At 40.7% G+C, this 13,203-nt stretch overlaps 2 protein-coding genes across 10 annotated transcripts in view; one reads left to right on the top strand and one right to left on the bottom strand.

Annotated features, from left to right (window-relative positions):
• The window catches only part of Rpl40 (ribosomal protein L40), a 61,700-nt gene extending 54,496 nt beyond the window's left edge, over positions 1–7,204 (top strand). The window contains exons 1-3 of one of the 3 annotated variants that reach the window (XM_076817350.1): positions 6,092–6,226; positions 6,635–6,834; positions 6,912–7,204. In XM_076817350.1, the coding sequence (XP_076673465.1) occupies positions 6,645–6,834; positions 6,912–7,108 (387 nt within the window). In that variant the 5' untranslated portion in view covers positions 6,092–6,226; positions 6,635–6,644 and the 3' untranslated portion in view covers positions 7,109–7,204. Of the gene's footprint in view, positions 1–6,091; positions 6,227–6,352; positions 6,480–6,634; positions 6,835–6,911 lie in introns of those variants that run through there. The other 2 variants (XM_076817351.1, XM_076817352.1) reach the window with 2 other exon arrangements.
• Positions 7,202–12,446, bottom strand: Fig4 (polyphosphoinositide phosphatase FIG4). 7 transcript variants are annotated; one of them, XM_076817218.1, is made up of 14 exons: positions 12,246–12,446; positions 11,925–12,150; positions 11,440–11,637; positions 10,314–10,698; positions 10,001–10,247; positions 9,730–9,925; positions 9,454–9,652; positions 8,798–9,370; positions 8,606–8,718; positions 8,287–8,527; positions 8,001–8,216; positions 7,751–7,933; positions 7,508–7,676; positions 7,202–7,439 (listed from the first exon to the last, which is right to left on the bottom strand). In XM_076817218.1, exons 1-14 carry the CDS (start codon positions 12,327–12,329, stop codon positions 7,341–7,343), a joined length of 3,129 nt encoding a protein of 1,042 aa, XP_076673333.1. In that variant the 5' UTR covers positions 12,330–12,446; the 3' UTR covers positions 7,202–7,340. The 7 variants fall into 7 exon arrangements, with proteins under 7 accessions (XP_076673333.1, XP_076673338.1, XP_076673334.1 ...); XM_076817223.1 differs by having other exon boundaries at positions 11,440–11,589; XM_076817219.1 differs by having other exon boundaries at positions 10,001–10,244; positions 12,246–12,445.
• Between the last annotated feature and the right edge of the window lie 757 nt (positions 12,447–13,203).

Below are 13,203 nucleotides of genomic sequence, written 5' to 3'. Positions count from 1 at the left end.
AATAAAGTCGAGGGACGTTTAATTTACATACATTTACTCCCTCCGTTTCCCTTTTTCCCCACCAAGTGGTGCGATGTCCCTCTCTCGGTGCGGTCTGATCCACGATATCTCGCGGCAACCCTCCTTCCCTTCCCACGACGATGACGACAACCTCTAACCCCGGTCCAGCAACCCTCTGGTTACGAGTTCGTTTCGCCCTTCTCCCCCTCTCTCTCTCTCTCCTTTTCGCATTCCACCTCCTGTCCCCTTTTTCTTCTACTTCTCTACCGCTCTGGCCAACTAGCTTCTCTCACCCCCTCCGTTGCTCCCTCTTTATTCCCACCCTCCGCCGCTCTTCCTTTTCCACGGTCTCTGTCTAACCCGAAAACTCGCTGACCTAATTTCCACGAAACTGCATTGCGTGTCCTACCTGCACGGTTGCACCTACCGCATTCGAAACTGCACATCACCCCTTGCCTCCCGATGTCCTCCGTGCACGTACGTATGACGCGCACTATCAACCCCCTTTACCCTGCCGAAGCGAAGCCTAGCGGGGAGCAGATCTATCCCGCAGTTTCGACTTACTTCCAAAAGGGGGATCGCCCTCTTTTCGATTCTAGCCGGAGTTACCGAGCACGCTGTACGTGGCACGAGAGAAAAGCAATGGGGGTATCGACTAATATAGGTGGTTGTCGGGGAGGAAATAAAAAAGAAAGTCGGACGCTGAGAATCGACGGGTCGTGGAATCGGCTGAACGAGCAAAATGCGAATAGCGGTATATCGGGTAGAGCGAGGCAAGGGACAAGTGGGCGAAGGGGGAAGGGGTTTTGATGGAAAAGTTTTATCTCGGATCGCAACGGCGTTTCATACTCATTTTGTGGTCCTTTTATCGTGACCACCGATGTACGAGGACGCTGAAGTTATTACCGAAGAGGAGGGACGAGGGGGTTGGGAGCCCGCGAAAGAATTACATTTCGGTTTGTAAGTAAGCAAATACAGATCCCGCGGAAGCGTCGATAAAATTCTGAAAGTTCGTCAGTTCCCTTACAGCCAAGCTAACTTAGAAATTTTACAACACGGGGATTCGCGTAATCCGCCGAATAGTTTCGTTACCTGTGGAGCGTAGACCCACTCAGAAAATTACGTGGTTCATTACGGTGACCGCGAACGAATCGCGCGTAAAATTCGCGTCCCAAAAGCGTAGGCACTCGACCAAGGAGGAAGTAAAAATTTTGATGGATCGCGAACAATGATTTATCGCGAATCTAATGGGAATTTTAACACCGCCGACGAATAGACGGCTCGCGATAAATTACACGGAAGCCTGCGAGCCAGATTAGCGGCCGAGATAAAAGAGGGGTAGACTCGTCTATTCATCAATGAACTCTAATTACGGCTAAGAAGCACAACCACAATTAAACCCCGTTTCGGGCCACGCTGGTAACAACTTTTAATTGCACTTCCCGATTCCCTCTGACAATGAGCGAAAAGCGGGGAGCCTGCCGGCGGAGTAGCGACGCGGGGCGGTAAGGAGAGGCCAGGCAGAGGAGCAAAAGGAAGAAAAGGTGGAGAGGTACAAAAGGTTGCGGAGGAACGTTAGGCGTACCGCGGTCGACCGTGATCGATAATTCGACTTTCGATCCAGAAACTGGGCTCGCGGGTTCTGCCCGGCAAAGGCGTGCGCGAGTCCGGGTCAAAGTGACGTGAAAGGTTAACCGTAGTTGAACGAGTTCGCCTTAAAGTTAGACTTCAATTTCAATCTGTATATCGCAGTGGCCTGCAGTTTAATGATCTTACTAACTCGGTCAGGCTTTTCCATTATTAGTTTCCTCGGGGGCAAACTCACCTGTCTACGGTGGTTACGGCGAAGGTACCGGCAAACGGTCGCATTCATCCGAAAGATATCCTTAGCCAGACACTGTGCACAATGCGGTGAAATCGCGGGCACGAGAGAACTGATCGCAACCACCGATCGCGCCATTCTATTTTCAGTCCCGAGCAGTAGGTACGGGATTATGGCGCGAAATGCGACGAAGATGATGGAGGATTTCTAATTACAAGTGTAGCAATGGATAGATACTCCATGCTACCTCGAAGAAATGCATGGCGCACGACGCAACGCCCCACTCGCCGGTAATGCAAGCTTAAAGGGAACGGGAAGGTCAGAAAGTTAACTTTATTCGTCCTTCGAGGCCAACCTTTTAGAACACGGTATCGCGTAGCGGCGAGCATGCAGTTCCGAAGAGCCCTCTGTAGGATACAGACCTGCCTTTGCATTGAAAGGACCTCTGTCCTATTGGAATAACAGCCCTTGGGACCTTATTTCAATACGTTCTCTGTACCGCGAACGCTATCGCGGCAAGGTTGCCGATGAAAAAAGAAAGGCTCGCAAAGTAATTGCAACAAGTTGCTACACCGAAGCATCAAGTATTCGAGCGGGGAAACTTGCGGGAAAAATGCGCCCAACAGGGCGAGCGTGGTGTTCGCCGAGAGAATAACGGCCGTGTTCTCGTTAACGTCAACGTTGCACACAGTTTGCCCGCCCTAGGGTGATGCCTGCGCGTGATCCTTGTCATCGTTATTAACTATTCTAACGAATACAGAATTTCGCCGTGGGGAGTACATTAACGGGCTGCCTGGCTGGGGAGAACTTTCGGCTAGATAAACCCGAAAGTGTCGTGCCCGATTCGTCTTTCAGCCGTCAGGAACACCGCCTGAATTGCACCCATCCACGCATCAGGGGATATCGCTGGAAATTTCCGGAGACAGTAACACGGTCCGGGGGAGGGGGGGGGGGGGGGGGCATTTAATTCGAACGTTTCAGGGCAAGAGCGTGGCGTGCAGCCTGTGTAAATGGAAATCGCAGCTGAGCATGGAATACTAGTATCCACGAATGGACAACCGGCCGAGTGTCATAGCAGCGATTGCAGTAACAACACAGCGACGAGAACAACGCCATTCAGGCAGGACGATATTGGGGCTTGTGGCCCCGTGTGCGCTAGAAATTCACTCTTCTTCGGGGACGGTACAGGGGAGCCGGTAAAGCGCGAAGCTCGGCCGATGGTTCCGTAAATAAATGCCATTCAGAAACGTCAGAAGAGTACAATACGATTGGAACGTGCCTGCGTCGCTGTGAATTTATAGCGCTCCTACGTCGCCGTTATATTGCCTAGTTTCCAATAGCCGCCCCGTAAAAATTATCATCGGGCCACTGCGCGCCTACGACGATCGCGTTTCGGGGACGGAAGGTATCTGTCTCGGCGGTCCCTATTATTAAGCCGCACATTTATCGGAGGAACGTCTGTTCGTTCGAATGCTGCCAGTGCGCGGCGTAATTTTAACGGTATAAAGGCACCGGCAACGCGAAACGGAACGCTGAAGGTTTATCGTGCGTTGAAACGGAACTGCGGATAGGTATTTAATACGTCGATTGGCCTCTAGTGTTGTTCATCTGGGCACGTTATCGAAACACAAGTGTTGCGTGATGTTATAATTCAATCGTTCGACTCTCACGCCCAGTCGTGATCGCAATCGATTCCCCGTAAACGGCATCACCGGCGATGCACGGTTCATTATTTACAACAAGATTACCGCCGCGGCAACGGAACGGTCGGGGATTCCGCTATCGGATATTCATATTAACATTTATTTCGTTCGCATCCTGTCGGAATCCAACCTAACTCGCACACCCCGTCCACGCGGACAGTCCATCGAAAAGCAAATCCAGTTACCGCTCAATTTCCACAATAGCCTTGAGACCCCCTCCCCGGCTAACTTTATTAGAGCCCGACAACTCGAAACAACTTGCTGGTAACGCCGGCTGATCGAAGTGCACTCGCCGGCCGATGGAATTGTAATGAGGGAACTTTGATGGAGATTTGGAAGCCTCCTGCAAGGTTTTAGCGACATCGGAAGCCCGCTCGAAGAACCGATCTTGGACTGAATTACAAAAGACATTCTGCCCCGATTACGGGGTGCCGTTCGCTCGCGGCATGCATCATACTTTGAGCCAACAAGTGCTGCTCGCTGATGCGTTAAAAGTAAATACAGCGTAGACCAAGCTACGGCGACGGTATCGCTGCCTACCACCGACTCTACTGTCGCGGAATTTATGATACGTTTTACGCATTTCCTTCGCCTTTCTCCGTATTCCCTCTTATCTGCCTCCTTAGATGTAACGCGCCGCCACCGTGAGTCAGGTGATATAAAGGGATTCTCCTTCGACGAATGCAAAGGCATTCGAGGCGGCGGGCTATCATAAAACTTCCTATACACTCCTCAAAGTATCGCGAAACTCATTCGAATTTATGGAACGCATTCTCGGGACGTATATCCGCGAGAAATCGCGAGGACGCGAACGTATCCTCAAAAGAAATTCAACCACCCGGCTAACGCCCAAAATCATGCCATCATTTCCGTGACCGTTTCGAATTTCTTTGTGACAACAAGATTTATGTAGGGTAAACCAGCCAGTAATTGACCGCAAACCAGTGAATGACCATTAGGCAAAAAAATGTAAATTATAAGTTTAAACATTATTATATATTTATAAATGGAATTTAGTTTCACTTTTGATATCCTATATTTTTAGTTACGCGTATTAAGCAAACATTAATAAGTACAATTCTTATTAAAAGTATGCGGTCATTTACTGGGCTTCTACACGTTTCGCATTTTATAATTGTTTTTTTTTTAATTACGATAAGAATAAGTAATTATTTTTATAGAAATTTCAGGAAAAATAAATTTAAATGCAATTTCAACAGTTGTTTTGTAGTTATACATAAATATATTCAAGTATTAATCTCAAAGGTCCATAGATTCAATAATTCAGTTATTCACTGGTTGGTTTACCCTATGCGTGAAACAGCTGAGAACTGAGAAGCTGTACTAATCCCTGTGTACTAATTTTAAGTGATTGACTGTGTTTGAAGATATCGAAAACGCGCAGCGGAATTAGGATTAAAGGACAAATCGACGGGCGCGCACGTTTATTCCAGCAGGATGCTGTAAAACACGTTTAATTGCGAGGCCTTTAGGCAGGTGAGCATCTAGGTCAGAGTGTAAAGTTTAAGGGTTACTACTGAAATTTGCATATCGCCGAGGCCCGAGGCGTAGAACCTTCGTACTTCCGAGGAATGTGTATAGGGCGTAAAGAAAGTGGTGGTCGTGGTCTTCCGAAGTTGAAGTGAATCAAAAGTTCCGAGGAAAAGTGAATAAAAAAACTCGGGTGTGAATCAGAAGTGTAGGGAATTTCAAAATCAAGACCAATTTTGTGGCATCGCATTGTGGCTCATCCAAATGTGTAAGCACGTGCGTGAAACCCGTAATTATTATTTTATCGTACCCTGTATATGGAGTAATGATATACATATATATTATACACATGTGTACGCATGTAGGGGAAGGGGCGTATGATGGGGAAGCAAACATGCAAAAAAAATTGATAATTATACCTATTATTTAAGTTTTTATGAACCAGTATATAATTATAAGTTATTAAACTTTTAAAAAAAGTAAAGAAAAAAAATATATAAAAAAACAATTTATGTTAAAAGATTTTATTAAAAATGTAGTGAAAACTAAATTAACATGCACTAAAAACTAAAAAATAATTATTTTCCTGTACTACAATTTCAATGATTTAGATTTACTATAAGTACATACGTGACAGATCCTTCTCGATAAATTGTGTATTTCCGGTAATCGCGTTGCCACTAGCAACCAGAACGCAACGGCTTTTTGTCGGTTTCGTAAAGAACGTTACTGGCTGATTTCAAGTCGTTTGGATTTGTGGTTATGGGTTATATGTATTGATGACTGGGCCATTTTTCCACCCGCTCGGGGTTAATTTTGTTTAAAAATATTGTATTGCCATCCACACTACGCACGCCTGTAAAATTTCAAGACAATTGGATAGTTGGAAGTGGGTTAAATTTGAGTTGCCAGATTTGAACCATACATACAAACATACAAACAGAGGATCGAAGCTGAATAAAATCATTTAAAATCGAAATCGAGATTTTATAAATCGACGCATAAATTTTGAAGAACTGCGCGTTTTTAACAACGAACAAAGAAATAATTTGTGGCACGCACGCACTCGCGTTTCAAGCACTCAAAAGGATCCGAAGTGATCGCCGCTAGTCGGCACTGTGGCTTGCTTTTCGTATGGGCGGAAGTTACAGTGCTGCCACCGCGGAATCTTTCTAGGTTGAGTTTCTATGGCAAGCACGTTTCACGAACGGTATGTATCCATTATTTTACAATATTTCTACAATTTCAGATGCTTTCGCAACATTAATGGCTCCCGGAATATTCTACTTTATGGCCGCGTATTAATTCAGTATGTTTTGCCGCTGAAACTGCTGCAATTAAACAAAAGGGTTTCAAAAACAATTGCGGCATGATACGTTGCTAGAATACATGTTCGTAAACGAAGTATCGATTCTGAAATTTTCCAGTTCATTCTACATATTTCATTAAATTCGACGTTTCGGGTAATAGAATCATTTGGAATTGTTGGTGTGAAAAATTAGTAGTAAAGTCTAACAATATTGGCGAGTAAATGTCGCCGTGCTAGCTGTAGAGTATTTTCATCTTACATTATGGTTATACATTGAGTAAACGAACCGTGTTTTTTATTATAAACTAGGTAAGCCACGATGCAGATATTCGTAAAAACCCTGACGGGTAAAACCATTACCCTCGAAGTAGAGGCATCTGATACTATCGAAAATGTGAAAGCGAAGATCCAGGACAAGGAAGGAATTCCACCAGATCAGCAACGTCTCATCTTCGCTGGGAAACAATTGGAAGATGGTCGCACCCTTTCCGATTACAACATTCAGAAAGGTAGCACTCGAGCTTATTCTTCTTCTGTGCCTCTAATTAAACTTTGAAAATGCCAATAACCGAAATGACCGTTACAGAATCTACCTTGCACCTTGTGCTTCGACTTCGCGGAGGAGTTATCGAGCCTACGCTTCGTATTCTCGCAATGAAATACAACTGCGACAAAATGATTTGCCGAAAGTGTTATGCTCGCCTTCATCCGCGCGCAACTAACTGCCGTAAGAAGAAGTGCGGTCACACAAATAACATTCGCCCAAAGAAGAAGCTGAAGTAAGCTATACCCCGACATTTGTCTTGCATATTTTGCAAGTTTATGTACCTCTTAAAAACGGTTTTAATAAAATGTACATGAGAACATAATCTAAAATAATCGTGCAGATTCTTCCTATATTTTATAACATATATTTGTTGTACGTTAACAGACGCATAAAATTTATTACATAATTGAATTATAATTTAAATGAATGTTATGTACATCGATTTGCGATTAATTTAATTAGCTAAAATTAATTCGAATAGATCGACCTGTTAAGTAACTGTTGCTGCTGTTTCGAGTAGGTTTCATATATATTGATGTCAGTGGGATTCGGTACTGACCCTCCAACCTAAATAATGCATACAATTTTAAAATGATAAAAACGATTGCAATGGTAGATCTAAAATAAATACTTACGTTAGCTCTGTTAACGTATTGCTCGTATATACTTATACTACACTTTTTTACTACTGGTAGCGTAAACGCAGTAGTTGTACTTTCAGGAAATGATGCCTGCTGAATTAACTTCGAACGAAGTTTCATATAATCTGACGGATAGGTCGCATTACGTCCAATTAATACAAACCTGTAAAAAAATATTTAATTCCAAGATGGAACGCCCCGCGGTACCCGCGAAAATGAATTTCTCGCGTCCCTTACTTTTTATATAATACAACGTCGTTTCTTTTCGGGTATTCCGGTTGAGTGCCGTAAACTTCTTTCATAGACGGAAACAACGATTCGAACGATGTAAATTCCGAGCTCTCTTTCGAATCCATCAGTTGAGAGTCGTTGGTATGTTGATGGCTCTCGTCGTAGTCTGAACTGGAATCTTCGCTGGAACTATGAAACGTCCAGTAAAATCGATTCTCAAACGGTTGTACAAATTTCACCATCAAGTTGATCTTACCTCGCGCTTGATGTTGTGCTACTCGTACTACTTTGCCCAGTCATAGAAGGGTTTTTCATATTCAAATATTTATTGCCCGTCTCTTCCCTTCTTCTTCCTGGTCGAACCCGCACCGCGAACGGACTAAAGCTCGTTGTAAAATGTGGCATAAAATCTCTGACAGAATGACTAATTTTATATGCGTAAACTTCAGAAAGCAGAGACAGTTCGTAAGGTCTATAAAAAGTAGTTTTAAACACAAATCCGGCAGTCTTTTTAAATTTGTATAATAGAAAGTTTTAAGTACCGATGATAATCATAATAAACATCGATCATTTCTTCTATCGAATTTTGTACTTGTACTATTTCCGTACAAGCTTTTGTTACTTCGTTCAGCGCGTAAGGAAGGCACTTCAATACGCTGGTGTCCCACCATTGCGTTAGAAGTTTTATTCTGCGAAAATATTGGCAAGCAGGTATGTGGTGAAGATAATAATCTGTTAAAAGTTCCCATATTGGGGGCTTGCCTTCTTCGGGTATAAATAAACCTGTAAACGTTTTTCTTTTCATACAAATGTTTTGTTTGCAGATGTCTAGTTGTGTGATTTATGCACAGATTCATTTACCTAAGAATAAATTAATAGTATGTTGTTTTTCTTGATCGCTAAAGGTATTGCTGTAATACCTACTAAGGGTCTGCATAATATCATTACCCTGACTAGTCCATGGTGCAGTCTTCCTAAATCATAATGAACAAACTCCTTGTAACACACACATCGTCATTATTATTATCATTATTATTATTTATATGCCTTTACCTGTAAGTTTTTATTCTATGGACCAACTGAGAACCACCATATTGTAATGCTAATGTATCACCATGATCTTCATATAACTCTTCTAACATTCTTACACAATCAGAGTCAAATTCCAGTTTAGGGGATTCCAAAACACCTAAAGCACATAACTGGAATCCCAGAGCACATTTCCCTACTGCAAACTGCGCTGTATTTGTACGATCTAAACAATCGACGCAGTTTGTCCTAATTATTCCAGTTTGCAATGTGCCCGTGTTATTAAAACACTGCCTCATTTTATTTTCAATGTGATTCGAATCGTTACGATTCTTTTCTACAGTAGCGCCGGTATTGTACTTCAAATGTAAAAGATTATTATTTTCGACTGGCAAATTCATGGAACTTTGAACATTACAGAAACTCAATGATAAAGTTGTACTTGAGCTCGTTTTGGGAAGCTTCTTCGTATTATTAGATTGGGTAGAAAATAAATTTCTTTGACTATAATATGGATTTTGGGACTGAAAAATACCCGTTTTTAAAACTGTATTGTATGCAATATTTGCCAAACGGGCCATTACATTAACTTTCTTTCTGAAATATAAGTTACACTATCGTTAATTCCTACTTCATTTAATACTTTCGTAAATTTTAATATAAGCTAGAGGTAATCCTACCTTTTATTCATTCTGGCCATATCAAACCTTTCATATTGAATATGATGTTCCGGTGGTAAAAATTGGTTTAAATATTTAACAGCCACACTCAATTCTTCGGTCAGGGTACTTTCATGTTTCTTCTTCTCGCGTTTTTTAACAAGATTGAGAATTATAATTGGAGAACCATATCTTTTAAGAAGCTGATTGAAATGTGCACCTAGTTTTTTCAACAATGATAAAATGCACGTTGTACGATACAAATCAGAATACTTTTAATACTTTTTAATTGCCCACCTGCTGTTTCTACATATGGGTCAGCCAAGTCACAAGTAATAGTGGGCTTAGGAACCATTTTGCTAACATCCTGACTCCAATGACCAGGAACTGATCCACGCATTTGAACAAATGAGCTGAAACGACCTTTGCTCAAGGAACTTACCCCAGAATCATGAACAATTTGTTCAGTTTCCACTTCATTGGCAACGTCACCCTTCATTTTTTAAATTGTAGTTTAATAAAAGATAATTACTATCGTAAAGAGTAGGAATTACTCAGTAATACGTACATCAAAATTCGCACCGCGTTTTAAAAATCTAGTGCCCGCATATTTGTTACTTCTTCTCGCTATGATAGTTACATACATAGATCGTCCGAAAATACTAACATTTGATTGGCCAATAAAGCCGTGTATAACGTATAAAACCCAGTCACGGTGTAGATCTTTTTCTACTGGCTTCAAAAGGTGAGAGTTCCACACGAACCGACGATGTGGATTACTTCGTATACCGTAATCAATATATTTCTCTCTACTGCTAGAAATATAATCCAATGCTCAATTTCCAAGTATAAAGACCTGGTTCTTAAATATCACAACAAACCTATTATGCTGATGATGTTTTCTAAACGACCACATATTAAAGAACTCTCCCGCATCTTCGGCATCACCATTTTCAGTTTCATTTAATACCCTATCATTCGTACTAGGTATGTCTGATTTAATGTGTTTCGGAGCAGTCATATTGCTTTGTAGAGTATGAGTTAAATCATACGAATAACTAAAGTAGAAGTTACTGCTTAAATCGATACTTTGAAACATTTTTACATATCTTTGCTCATCCGGGTGAAAGACACGCACAGTGTCATTTGGAATATAAATCATTGAGGTATCTTCTATTTTGTATATCGTATGGTGCCCAATTACAGCCACTCTACGCCGTTTTGTCACCAGAATTATATAGTATCCTTCCAAGAAACGTACAAAGCCTATTGTAATAAGTTTAGATATAAAATTACATTAATCTACCGAGATAGATGGACGTTAAGAAAAATCTTTCTATTATATTGGAAACACATTTTCATACACATCTAATGTATTGTGCATATACCGTGCTCGATTCCATGATTGCAAGTAAAATGCCATGCAAACATAGTTTAATGTTATATCATGCTAAAACCATATGTATTTCGTAATATCTTCTACACGACACGTTTATATTCATACGACACTTACAAGGGGAGGACACCATGTGATAGACATCAATTTTGATGAGCCTTGGCACAATGGATCTATGTTGAAAATAAGTAAATAGGTGTCCGAGTGTTTCAGCTAATAGGCCTTAATAATAGAGATATTTACATGTAAATTATTAAAAATTTCATAGTGGCCGCAGGGTTTTAATGAGTACTTATTTTCAACATAGATCCATCGTGCCAAGGCTCATTAAAATCGATGCCTATCACATGGTGTCCTTCCCTTGTTAGTATGAAAATTTCTTGCATATACAGTATTATTAGGCTGTCTTTCCAGTATAACAACTTCGCTGATTTCTCGATAGTACGAATAAGTAAATTTTCTTATATTTATATATCTGATTCAGTTTCGTCCTTGCAAATTGAGAATACGCAAATTTTAATAAGATGATAATTATCGAATTCCTTTTTAAATGTTACCTCGATTTAAAGCTTAAAACGTTTACTTCCAATATTAAACTCAAGGGCCCTTACCAAGAAGACCGAAAGCTGGCACTAGTCGGGGAAAACAGTCTCTTTGCCACATCGTTTTCCAGGTGAATTTAGTTTGAGTCGGTTTGTGCAACGGCTTTTGAGATTCTTGGTGCCCAGCCTCCTCTGACACACCATTGTCAGGTGCAGATTCTTTATAAATGCTGCCTTTGTTAGCAAGCAAATATATGTAAGCTATGTCTTATATAATAATTTTAGAAATGGCTTTGTTCAAATATTATTGATACTCGAGGTGTGTTGCGCTAGACACTAGAGTATAGTCAACATGCATTGAAAAAATGAAGAACATGCAAGATCGAGAAGCTAAAGCCAATAAATGTAACTGTACGCTGATAATATTGCATATAACTGTGCGAGTGTTAAAAATTTGTTTGAGATGTAAGGACTGTGTATGTAACGAAAGCACGTACAAGCACTAACCATTTATGAAATATGTAAGATTAAAGGAGTAGTTCTGTGTTACTTACCGACAATACCAAAAGCTGAGACAACTCTCGCGACGCCACCAATATTATTTCGTTGCCCAGCGCGGGTACGATTACCCATATCTATCATATTCACAAGATCTTTTATTTCATCCTGAGTATATTCCCTTTTGTCGTCTACGACAACTAATTCTTTTGGCTCCATACGGTCTATTTTTAATACCCGAAAGCGTGTTAGGGTATTATTTGACCCCATCAAATAAAATCTCTGCGATAGATAAATGCTTATGGTGTTATACAGCTTCTGAATTGAATAATATTTTTAGGAAATAAGTTATTTATTGGTTCGAAAAATAATCTTACAGATTTCGTTTCATAAAGTGCGATTTTTTGTATCGAGGAAATAATGGGATGAAACACTACGGTCGGAATTATATTTTCGTTCATTGTGAATTATTTATTATTTAGACGAAAGTAGGTGCCTTTTATTACAGTTGATTTGTACACGTGACATTTACGTTGACGTCTTGATATGGTTTTGATAGGATACGTGCATCAATCAGAGTGCTGCCACCTGCGACCTATTACCTATTACTATACAGAATATAATTAATATACAGGTGAAATAATTTGTAAAATAGCCACAGCCACGGTAGGTTTGGTTAGGTATATCGAAGCTGGACTCTCGTGGTGTTGTCATTTTGGTCTTCGTTCATAATTTATAAATGATAAATTTATCGAGGTCTGTTCCTTGGTCGTATTAATGAAAAATCTTTTACTTATTTCTTCACATTGGAAACATTTTCAGGATTTTAAATTTTAATGTTGTATTCGCATTAAAATTCGTATTACCCGCGTATAAAATCAAGAGAGCAACTATTTATTCCATTAATGAATATAAATATTTTCGATCGATTTGAATGACGAATTGAAGTTAATAAATTTTTTATTTGCGAATCGTGGCCTACTCTTGGACCTATTTCGATTAATTTAAAGTTCATAAGAATCATTTATTGCTCGTCGTTGTGTGGTGACGCCTATTGAAGCGTCCCCATTAGGTGAATTTCACACAAACTTTAAATTATGTACAGAGGCACGATACCGTGCTAATTCATTTTTCGCAGCTGGAACGAATAAAAATTAATGCAGTCGTGCATTATATCGATTTCTACGTAGTGGATTTATTAACGTTAATCTCCAACCGCTTCGCCGTGATTCATTCAAGCTTCTCTGACGACAAAATAGTAATAGAGGAAATACGACTCTCAATACGTATCGGCAACTATGGCTTTCCTACATTTATCGGTTAGTTTGGACTTCC

The sequence above is a fragment of the Andrena cerasifolii genome, chromosome 7 (genome assembly GCF_050908995.1).
Source record: "Andrena cerasifolii isolate SP2316 chromosome 7, iyAndCera1_principal, whole genome shotgun sequence".
NCBI classification, from domain to species: Eukaryota; Metazoa; Arthropoda; class Insecta; order Hymenoptera; family Andrenidae; genus Andrena; species Andrena cerasifolii.
Note: the sequence above shows the minus strand (reverse complement) of the source record. Positions and strands in the feature narration are given on the sequence as shown.